Source organism: Diceros bicornis, chromosome 5 (genome assembly GCF_020826845.1).
Source record: "Diceros bicornis minor isolate mBicDic1 chromosome 5, mDicBic1.mat.cur, whole genome shotgun sequence".
In the NCBI taxonomy this organism is placed as follows: Eukaryota; Metazoa; Chordata; class Mammalia; order Perissodactyla; family Rhinocerotidae; genus Diceros; species Diceros bicornis.
The window spans coordinates 40,645,740-40,656,960 of record NC_080744.1 but is presented as its reverse complement, the minus strand read 5'-3'; the positions used below and the strand labels follow the sequence as shown (position 1 = coordinate 40,656,960).

The following is an 11,221-nucleotide window of genomic DNA, read 5'->3' as shown; positions in this document are numbered from 1 at the left end:
TTGGAAACTACTGTGCTTGAGAGATAAAAGGAAGCCTTTGAAAAGGTACTCAGATAACTACATTCAGATTTTTTGGGTTCACGGTTTTTCATAACCATTTTACTGCTCACTAATATATTAATTAACTTACAGGTCAGGAAAAGAATCTAACATTTAAAGCATTCTTATATTTCTGATAAAGTGGGACAATATTAGCTAAAAATAGAATTTTCAAGTAATCCTAAGATTACATTGATTGGTGCTATCCCTGACCATTATCCTTAAAGATCCAAAGATGACTGAACAAAGTTATAAAATAAACAACAAAGAACCTGAGAGCAGAATGATCTTCCAGATTCAACTACAGATAAGTCTTTACTAGAGTTCTATATTCATTAGGTATCCCACAATTAAAGTCTGATGTTAATAACATGAATTTGGTCCAGCAGAGAAATATGAACATTATTAAATATTTTGAAAATAGGCCCTATAAGAAGAGATAGAAGAACTGGACTCCTTTATCCAAAGTTTTTTTTTTTTTTTTTTACAATATTTTGTTGCTTTGGCACTCTCTCAGTTTGATTTTAGTTCTTTCTCTTTATGACACTTGTTAAAAGTACAGAATGGCACTTTATACAAGTAAATTAGAACTCTTGACTTAAGGAATTTCAACCCCAAGTACACACTGCTCACTCAAAAGAATGGCTGCTGTTGCTATTGCTAAAGAGATCATGGGGACATGAGAAGGGCAGATGTGATGAATTACACCTAAACAAGGGAAAGGAGTGGCATGAGAGGTTGTGGAGACCTGCAGTACAAGCATAAGGCCCAATTCAGGTCACCAGAATATACATTATACAGGTGTACTTTGCTTTCCAATATGTGATCTTCCAGACTGATGCAAAAATATACTTAAGTGGCAATGGTTTCACAAAAAGATTAACTGAAGAGTCCCTTAAAATTATATAAACTCTCTTATACATTTAAAATTTTTTGATTTATAAAAATTTTGTATTTACATTTGGGGACACGTAATATATATCAGTGAACAACAATACAGGTATGTATAAGAAAAACAAATCTGTTCAAGAAGGTGGACAAACCTAACAAACGAGCTCAATACCGAAAAATAATTTTAGAGGCATAGAGTGACCTAGAATAATATTCAGAAAGACTTAATGATAAGAATAATGATATTATATAACATGCTGAAGTACTAAGCGGGGCTTTGGAGTCATTTTCTCTAAATAAATTAAAATCAATTGTTTAAATATACTTCTAAATATACTTCTGATCAAATCAGATCTTTAGACCTATAAACTCAAATGAAAGCAATTTTCTAGTCTCAACCCACTGTATTTCTGGTAGAAAGAAACTCTGGAAGGGTACTCATTTAACCACTGGCAGGTTAGCATTTTATTGAGACTACCAACATCTTTAACCATAAAAAGACAAACTTTATTGCAAATAGGGAATAAGGCAGCTTCCCTAGGAATCTCTGAGAGGCGATTCAGGAACGCAAACTCATGCAATTATCTTCTTTATCTAGCACAGAAAAATATATCGTACTCATATGGTTTATAAATAATTGCCAGTCCAGCCTAACCAACAATCTTTGGTAATACTGTCTCTGGATAAGTATAGAAAGGGACTCCCTTTCAATCCAGAAAGCATTCTAGCCCCATTTTAAAAGAAGACATCAGAGCCTGGCTGTGACAGTAAGGAAGGAAAAGAGGAGAGCACAAACGAGCCTGAAAACTCATAACTCAAGTTCATTCTGGGTGAGCTCCTTGATTCTGTTCATGCAATGGTCAACGGCATTAATGAGTAAAGGGATCCAACTATCTTCTGGCTGTGGGGTCACATGACTCGCTCTGCAAATGGAATGGGAAAAGAGAGGTCAAGTTTATTATACTGTAAGGGAAAAACTATCCTCAACAGGGAGCACAGAGGAAACTATAGTAAGAAAAGGCAAGTTCCTTTGCAGAAACACAGCTGCTCCACAACTGAAGTTGAAAAAAGACACCACACACACCTTCTTGCACTCCTTGAAATGGGGGTTTGGGAGTTGAGAATGGCTGGACAGGTTTATTCTCAAAAAGCTATCTGGGGAGAAGTCCTCATACTCACTTTGTAATTTCAAGTGCCTTCTTTAAAACGGATACAAGTTTCGCAGACTAGAAAAGAAAGAGAAGTTACTCACCCCAAAACCTACCCTAAAAAAGAAAGGAGAGCTAAAATATTTTAAAACACTCAAATAATAAAAATGGTAAAAAAAAAAAAAAAAAAAAAAAAGAACCTTGAAGGAAATATGCAAAAACAAAAATGCTGATTAGATTAGGGTGGTAGGCTTATGGGCTCTTTTCCAATTAGCAAAATCTTATCAATAGTGTTGCTAAAACATTTTTATAATTTTTTTTTAATTTAAAATATTTTTTAATTAAAAAAAAAAAAACAGAAAAAGGAAGAACATAACCTGAATTTGTCCCAGCTGCTGATAGCTCAGAATATATAGCAGAAACAACTAATTTTTCTTTTTAAAAAAATCTATGTACAGAATTTTAAGAACCAATAGCAAGATAACATGAGGATGTACGTATGCCACCAATACATAGTACATATTTTAAAATTTTATTTAGGGTAATTGACAAGGCATATTGCTAAAGATGTTTATTTCTTAGAAAGTCAATTTTTAAAAAGTGAATAGGGGAAAAAAAAGTTAATTCCCAAAAGGATCCCATTCTACTTCAAAGTGTTTGCACATTGTGAAGATACATTTGATGAATCTAATTTCCACTACCTAATTTATCAAATATTGTTAGCATTGATACATCTAGTTGTAAAAAGCCATTTGGCAGTTTTACTTCTTTTTCCAGTAACATTAGAGATAAGAACTTGAATTTATAAAAATAAGAGAACAGAACTCTCTCTAGCACAGGATCCAGGACTAGAAAGAAAACAATAAAATCAGATTTTTATAAAGAACTTGACCCTCCATAGTTAACTCACACAATGTGTTTACATTAGAACACAGTATGTGTCTAGAACACTTATTTTTGCCTATACTAGAAATTAGAAACTTGTGACTTCAGGTTGAGAGGATCTTTAAGTACTGTAATAATTAAGATGTTGTTTTCAAAGCAGCATTTTCTAAGGTCTTTGGGTTTTTCCGAATGATTACCCAAGTGGTTATGGAAGAGAGTACTACCAGAGCTCATGGCTATGATAATTCAACTTCAGCAAATATTTATCAAGGAGAAACACATGAAAGGACTGCCACATTACTGTTGCACTTGCATCAAAGTGTAACAAATATATTCCCTATAGCTTAAAGGAAATACTAGTGATTAGTTAAATTTTACCTATTAGGTCTATAGCTTTTCCCTCAAAGACAGTACTTACGTTGATTCGCACAGTCAGGTGGCACATAGGTGGATATATGCTCAGAGCCAAGTCATCCACACTAAGGGCAGAAGGCAAAAATAACCATTAACAAAAAAAAGAACAAAGCTCAGCTAGGTGGTTTCCAGTCCAGAACTAAGGATGTGACTAGTGAGAAAATGACCGTCCCAGAAATGCCTATCAGTTCCTTAAATTGGGCAACCAGGCAACCAAGAAAGAATCAATTCAACTGGTATTTACCGGACACATACATATCCCGTTTCACTAGGAAGCTGGGGGGAAAAAACTCCTCAGCCTGTAGGATGGGACATGATTAATTCAGTTAAAAATGTGAGGATCTGAAACCATCAATTTAATAACTGGTACAGGCGGGGTTCATCTCTGGAATGCCACTAAAGTGGGCACCACTTTAACCAAGTGATCAAATTTAGTACCACCAATAATGGAACAAACATCATGTGCCTCCCCAATATGATGCAATGAGAAGCACAAAACACTCAACTATGTGATACTGTTGCCAAAAATCTTTAATCTGAATATAACCTACAATCATGAGAAAACAATCACATGAATTCAGATTGTTGGATATTCTACAAGACAAGTGACCTGGATTTTTTAAAATTTTAATGTCAAAAAAGGACAGGGACTGTTGTAGTTCCAAGAGACTAAAGTGATGACAACCAAATTCAATGTGACACCTTGACAAAACCCTGGATTTAAAAAAAAAAACCTATAAAAGACATTTTAGAGATAACTGAAATATTATATATTATTATTATATTCAATGTCACATTTATTGGATATAATAATGCAAACAAGAATAAGAATGTCTGTTCTTAGGAGATACATGCTGAAGTATTTAGGCGTGAAATGTCACTGATGCCTGCAACTTACTCTCAAATGGTTCAGGGGAAAAAACGGCACATCTATCTACAGAGAAATAAACCAATATAGAAAAAAATGTGAACAACAGGTGATCTAGATGAAGGATGTATGGCTGTTCACTGCAATACTTTTTCAACCTTCCTGTAGGTTTGAAATTTTTCAAAATAAAAACCTGGGGAAAAACCTTGGGGTGAGACCACAAGCTGAGACCAGAATGCTGGTGCTCAGAAGTTTCACGTGGGGATCATGCTTACCTAGGGCTGATCTCATCAGAAATATCCACAATGTCGTCCAGCTGGGCCACCTGATCCTTCTTCCCATTCTCTGCCACCGAGATCCGGATTTTCTTCAGGCCGGCTTTGGATGCTCTCACCAGTGCAAGGCATGGGATTATAAGTTCCTGGTCTTCCTCTGACCAATATAAGTCCCGATTGTTTAGAGACACCAACACATCATCCTCTTCATCACCATGGTTGTCAGAGGTGTCCTCCTCAGTGTCATTCAAGAGGCCACAGTAAGGGTCATATTCATCCACAGCCTAAGACACACCATGATATATTTGAATGAAAAAAAAACAACCAAACCTATTGTACTTTTCAGTATCATGTCTGAGCTGTCCCAAAATCTCAGCCAGCTACTTCACTAAGGGCTACAGAGTTGAATCACTTCATAAACCCTGTTCTCACTCTCCTAGTCCAGCAATGGAACAGAGGGGAATGGTACTAAGTCACACATGGGCATGGGGTGGGAGATGGGAGATGGGGGACAGGAGTGAGGACAGGACCTATGTGGTCAATCGTCTCTCTTTATAATCAATTCTCATCTACTAGTCACAGAGTTGCCTTCCAATGGTCAGCAAAGACAAAGGTCGCCTCACTCGCTCCATTTCCTCATGCGCATCCTTCACAAAATCCACACTCTTCGTCAGCATTAAAAGGGCTGCAGCTTTGTTATCTATGAGTGAAAAATCAGAAGCACTAGTATTACAGCAGAAATCTAATAATTTTCTTAAGTCTGCAAAGGGCAACCAATAGTGTTCCCATCTGAAGGGAGTACCAAGGACAGTCAACAAGCGTGGCGGTTTAATGTAAAACTCTTCTCACATACATCCTCTGGGTGCCCAGATTGGGGGGCTAAAAAGCTTCTCCTCATTCACCACAAGAAGAAATAAAATGGTCACATAATGTTTCCCATCATGGTCCTCTTAAACAACCACTGCTTTTGGCCTAGCTGGCCCTACCTTATAACTGCTTCAGTGTGTCCCATAATACTGCTCCTGGGGCAGGACCAGGAGAGAAACACACATTTATTCAAAGAGAGGGCCACAACAAGAGGGGAGTTCGAATTTATAAGTATGAGAACTAAAAAGACTGGCAAAAAGTATTACTACCTATCTTTTGACATTGGTGATAAACTATATAAACTCCACCAACTTCCTTACATAAGTTAAAATACATACATGCTATAAAACTGGAAGCTAGATATGAGAGGTCTGTCTGCTTTGGCCAGCAGAGTCAACGGCTCACTTCCCACTTTCACCCACCTCTTGGTATCCGAGGCACCTGCTGGCAAGCAACCCAGACACTGTTGCAGGAAATAAGGTCATTGTTCTCGGGGCTGAGGAAAGGAATCAATAAGGATATATCAATAACCTAGGTTTCTATCTCCTAAAAAACTCCTTCCTGCTGGTCATTATTCTCAGCTATCAGTAACTTTGCTGTTGAAATGAGTTTTTTCCCTCCCTGAAGCAAGGAACCCCATTAACTGATAACCCAACCATGGCATCACTACCTCTGAGCTGGAGTAATGAAAAGGACTTGCACAAGCTGAGCCATGCCATCCACGATGTCCAGAGTGGCGCTCCGTACCAGCTTTCTCAGGGTGATTCCTGTAGCCAAACCCAAAGACTAAGCAGCCTGGTCTTCTTTCCAGAAGTCACGATCTGCTTTCCTGAGAGTTTAAGCCCTACAGAACTTGAGGTAATGTGCACCCAAATGCTTTAACTGGAATGCCAACACAAAACTCAGGTCTTACTTATATCCCATGTCATTTTCTTGCTCCTCCCACCACTCCTTAGTGCTCTTCTCCGAAGAGATCCGGAACAAAAGCTTTCCATGACAGCATGTATTCATTCATTAAGAACAGTGCTCCCTTGACAACAGTGGATGAAACACTTAAGAGTTTAAACCATTTGTGAGTAACCCTGAAGATCCATGAGACATGTATTCATTTATAATTTTGGCATGATTATAATCAAGGCATTAATCTACAGGCAGGGCTGGGGGTCACGTAACCTATAAGGGAGCTCAGAAACAGGGTGGGATGTAAATGGGTAGAGGAGCCTGGGGATGACCTGGGCCTGTGTCTGGGGCTGAGATTCAGCCAGCATCTGTGGTGATTATAATGGGTTAGAGAGGGAGGAGCCAGTGAGAATTAAAAACCTCAAAGTCAGGAAAGGCTGGGGAGATGGGAACACAGCATCTGTACCTTAGCATAAAGGCTTATTTATGGAGGTTATTGATTATTATAAAATTATCCTTGACTGCATTTTATGGGAGAAAGTTACATTATATGCTCAAATTGACATAAGCTGTCATATTAGCAAAGATCTAGCCTATAAACTGAACATTTATGTGTACAGAGAGGCTTACCTTGATCCTTGGGGAGTGAATAGTATACGGCAATGATTGCCTTGATGGTAGCATGGACTTGTTCACAGAACCTCTGGGTTTCCTATGAGGTGATGGACCCGTTTCATAATGAAAAAAAGGAAACAGATTATATTAATGCAGTCAACCCATCTACTGTGGAAGAGAGCAGACATCTGTACAGCATCATCAAACATTTTCTGAAGTCCTATTATGAGTTAGGCCTTGTGCTATTCTCAACACATACCAGAGAGGAGTGAGCTGGACACCAGAGACTGAGCTGACAATTCAATAAAACATTAAGAAACAGCAGGAAAAACTTATTTCTGATACTCTATATCCCAAGGTATTCGTGATTTGCTGTGAGGTATTCACTGTATCTTAGACCAGGAGTTAGCAAACTATGGCCCACAGGCCAAAGCAGGCCCACTGCCAGTTTTTATAAATAAAGTGTTACTGGGACAGAGCCACACTCTTTAGTTTATGTATTATCTATACAGATCTTCCTTGAATTAATGATGGGGTTACATCCCAATAAACCCATTGTAAGTTGAAAAGATCAGAAGTTGAAAATGCATTTAATACACCTAACCTACCGAAGCTTAGCCTAGCTTACCTTAGCTGTGCTCAGAACACTTACATTAGCCTACAATTGGGCAAAATCATCTAACATAAAACCTATTTTATAATACAGTGTTGAATAGCTCATGTAATTTATTGAATACTGTACTGAAAGTGACAAATGGAATGGTAAGTGTATCGTTTACCCTTGTGATCACGAGGCTGACTGGGAGCTGTGGCTTGCTGCTGCTGCCCAGCATCACCATCACAAGAGAGTACGTACTGCATATTGCTAGCCTGAGGAAAAGATCAAAATACGAAGTACAGTTTCTACTGAATGCATACTGCTTTCTATTGAATGAGTATTGCTTTCACACAGCACCATCATAAAGTCAAAAAATCGTTAAGTTGAACCATCGTAAGTCGGGGACCGTCTGTAGTTGTGTTCGCACCACAAGGGCAGAGCTAAGCAGTTGGCCTGCAAAGCCTAAAATATTTACTATCTGGCCCTTTACAGAAGAAGTTTGCCAACCCTACCTTAGACCACTAACCAGGTGTCTGATCTCTCTGTCTCGCCATCTGTCTCTCTCTTAACAGAATCACAGTACAGTCATATGCTGCATAATAATGTTTCCAACAATGACGGACCACAGTGGTCCCATAAGATTAGTACTGTAAAGCCTAGGTGTGTAGTAGGCTATACCATCTAGGTTTGTGTAAGTACACCCTATGATGTTTGCACAACAACAAAATCGCCTAAGGATGCATTTCTCAGAATGTATCCGTCATTAAGCTAGTCATGACAGTATACCTAAAGGTAATTAGCATGGACTCTACAATGCTCAATGCTGACTATTTTCCTTCTAAGCAGTCACTGGCTTTCTCTTATCTTCCTTGTCTTCGCTTCTCTACTAAACTCTAAGCCAGTGCTATGCAAAATTGGTCCACAGATTGGTGCTAGTCCATAAACGGTTCATCACAGTCTAGGATGGATAAGTACGGTGAATGAGAGCGTTCAGAAACTTTTGTGGCAATTTGACACTGCTTCAACATCCAAACATAATTTTATAAAAATACCAGTCCATATGGACTGGAATTAAAAAAAAAACAAAACCATTCTTCAGTAGGACTAACATGCTGAGATTCTAAGAAAGCAATTGTGATTCAAATATATATAATTCAAATAAAACCAAATTCTAATTTTTCATCCATGAGTGAAACCACTGTCCTGAGCATGTACAGAAAAACAGTTCTATGCTGCCACCTCACGGTATCTTACTAGCTATAAATTTTAGCAGCAAGTCCTAAGTGTATTTGAAAGAAAGGAGTCAGCAGATTGAAGGTAATACTACTACTCCTTTTGAAATAAATATTGACTTTCACAAAGCTTTTAAAGTGCTCTCATACAATTCATCTCTTGTTTCCTCATCACAGATCTCTGAGGTATGCAGGGGGAGAGAGTTTATCACTGTAGATGCAGCAAAAAAGTTTTTTTTCATTTCAAAACATCTGAATATATAGATTGAGAAAAAGAAGGAAACTACTGACTATGGAAACCAAATATGGCAACGAATATGTCATTCTAAAATAACCCTACTCCCAAATTAAGTACATCTAGCTCTAGAAAAACTAGTCACAGCCAACATGTTTACTTTCATTAGTTTTATAATAAAGTTATTATAGTTACAGTTATTAAAAATGCATACATTCTTTGTTCTAGCAATTCCACTTCTGAGAATTTTTTTTACAGATACACACACAAAAAAGACTGTAATTCACCACAGCACTGTTTATAATAGTTACAAGTTGGCAACAGCTTAAATGTCTACTTAGAGTATTGTCTAAATAAATTATGGTTATATCCACTCTATTGAATACCATGCAGCCATTAGAAAGACCTGAGCAACTTTATATGTGCTGCTAAGAATCAATTTATATGTGCTATGATTGATAATTTTTTTAAGAAAGGAAGGTCCAGAAAAGTGTTTATGGCATCCTTTCATTTGTGTAAAAAGAAGCATAGAATATATATGGAATAATACAAAAGTAACTGGGGAGGGGAGATATAAACTTTTTAGCACACAACTTTGATATCTTTTGAATTTCACACTGTATACATATGTTACTGATTAAATATAAGAAATAATACAACACAAAAAGGGTATTATGTAGCATAACAGAAAAGGCATAGCCTAGACATCAGATAGACTCTAATTTAAATCCCATCTCCACTGCTTTTTTACCTTAACTTGAGCCTCTGAGCCTGCTTACTCATCTGTCAGATGGGGATCATGCATGTGAAAACACCTAGCAAATAGCAAGTGCTTAAAAAAATTATCAGGAAGGAGATGACCAGGATGAACTTCAAATTGAACCAATATTTAGAAGACTTTCCCACTCCATGCCAGGTACTGCACTTGGCAATTTGGTCTTCGCAACAATCCTGAAATCTTATTTGACAGGTGAGAAAAATAAATTCCCTGGCTTAAGTGCAAAAGGTGGAAAGAAAATGAGAGCATTCCTAAGGAATAAGGCGGCAGCACATTGATTCCAGGAAGGTAAAGCCCACCTGTGGAGACGGCAACGGAAGTCGAGAAAAGGCTTCGGTCAGAGTCGTGGCTTCCCTTGACACTTTCACAGCGGCCTCATCTAGGGGTGACAGACGAGGAAACAGGAGTCAATATGTTAGCGCTAAAAGGATGATGCTGCAGCTGCTGCACGGACTTGGAAGATAACGCGCTCCCTTCTCCACCCCTGCCGGCTGAGAAGTCTCAAAAACACCTCCAAAAATCAATGTTTTATATCAACCCCTGAAATGCCGAGGATGTACCGGTAAGGTGAGGTATCCCCACAGAGAGGATGCGGCGGGGGGAAAGCGAGAGGGAAAGGGGTCGGGACGCTGGAGGACATGACAGATGGGAACAGGAGAGGCACTCACTGAGTCTTCTCCAAAACGTCTCCCGATTAAACTCCTTGGTGGTCTCCTGGGCTTCACCGACTGGTGGGCGAGGCGTGTGGGCCGGGTAATGGCAAAAAAAATGGCCGGGTAAGCGGAGCCACCTCCTGCCCCCACCTCCTCCGCGCGGGCCCCCGCCTCCGCCGCCGCCACAGCCTGGCCTCTCCCCCACCCCAAGCGCGCCCCTGCCGTCGCCTGTCCCAACTGCGTCAGCTCACCCCGCACTCCAGGCAGGAGCAACCGCAGCTCCCTTGCTAAGTGCCGGAGCTGCTCCAAAGGCGGAGCCAGGGTAGAGAATGCGGCTGCAGGCGCAGCTGCGCCCGCCATCTCAGTAGACCTCCTAGAGCCTGCAGACAAAAGCAGCCAAGGCAGCTGCCCGTGTCCCACTGCGGTAGCCGCTCCACTTCCGGGCGTCACAGACCGGGATTCGCTTCCGGCAACAACCCGCCTCCCCGCCGCCCCGCCCCGCCCCAAAGGCCCGGCCACACCCCCTCCGGTCCCCAGAGGCCCGGCGAGGCCTTCTTCCGCCCCAGAGGCCCACCCACGCCTCCTGCCATCCCGAGGCCGAGCCACTCCTCCTTCCGCCCCAGAGGCCCGGCCACGCCTCCCCTCGTCCTCAGAGGCCCGGCCACGCCTCCCCCCCCGCCCTCAGAGGCCCGGCCACGCCTCCTTGCGCCCCAGAGGCCCGGCCACGCCTTCTCCCGCCCCAAAGGCCAGGCCACGACTCCCCCTCCCCGTCCCCAGAGGCCGGGCCACCCCTCCTTCCGCCCTAGAGGCCGGGCCACACAAG

General features: G+C 40.6%; 1 protein-coding gene across 3 annotated transcripts; it reads right to left on the bottom strand.

Moving 5' to 3' along the window:
* Window positions 1-1,415: 1,415 nt before the first annotated feature.
* CCNDBP1 (cyclin D1 binding protein 1) lies at window positions 1,416-10,854 on the bottom strand. Of its 3 annotated transcripts, XM_058541393.1 has the most exons (11): window positions 10,650-10,854; window positions 10,414-10,473; window positions 10,045-10,124; window positions 6,918-6,999; window positions 6,058-6,154; window positions 5,810-5,883; window positions 5,144-5,220; window positions 4,521-4,804; window positions 3,382-3,442; window positions 2,110-2,156; window positions 1,416-1,853 (listed from the first exon to the last, which is right to left on the bottom strand). In XM_058541393.1, exons 1-11 carry the CDS (start codon window positions 10,756-10,758, stop codon window positions 1,739-1,741), a joined length of 1,086 nt encoding a protein of 361 aa, XP_058397376.1. In that variant the 5' UTR covers window positions 10,759-10,854; the 3' UTR covers window positions 1,416-1,738. The 3 variants fall into 3 exon arrangements, with proteins under 3 accessions (XP_058397376.1, XP_058397374.1, XP_058397375.1); XM_058541391.1 differs by lacking the exon at window positions 10,414-10,473 and having other exon boundaries at window positions 10,650-10,853; XM_058541392.1 differs by lacking the exon at window positions 2,110-2,156 and having other exon boundaries at window positions 1,726-1,853.
* Between the last annotated feature and the right edge of the window lie 367 nt (window positions 10,855-11,221).

What these genes read in the sequence shown, in the direction of transcription:
- CCNDBP1 (XM_058541393.1), bottom strand. Translation starts at nt 10,758, where the DNA reads ATGGCGGGCGCAGCTGCGCCTGCAGCCGCATTCTCTACCCTGGCTCCG. An exon ending in TTCACTCCCCAAGGATCAAG is followed by an intron (nt 6,155 to 6,917) that starts GTAAGCCTCTCT and finishes GTTTGGCTACAG; the next exon opens with GAATCACCCTGAGAAAGCTG. An exon ending in ACCTGACTGTGCGAATCAAC is followed by an intron (nt 2,157 to 3,381) that starts GTAAGTACTGTC and finishes TTTCTTTTCTAG; the next exon opens with TCTGCGAAACTTGTATCCGT.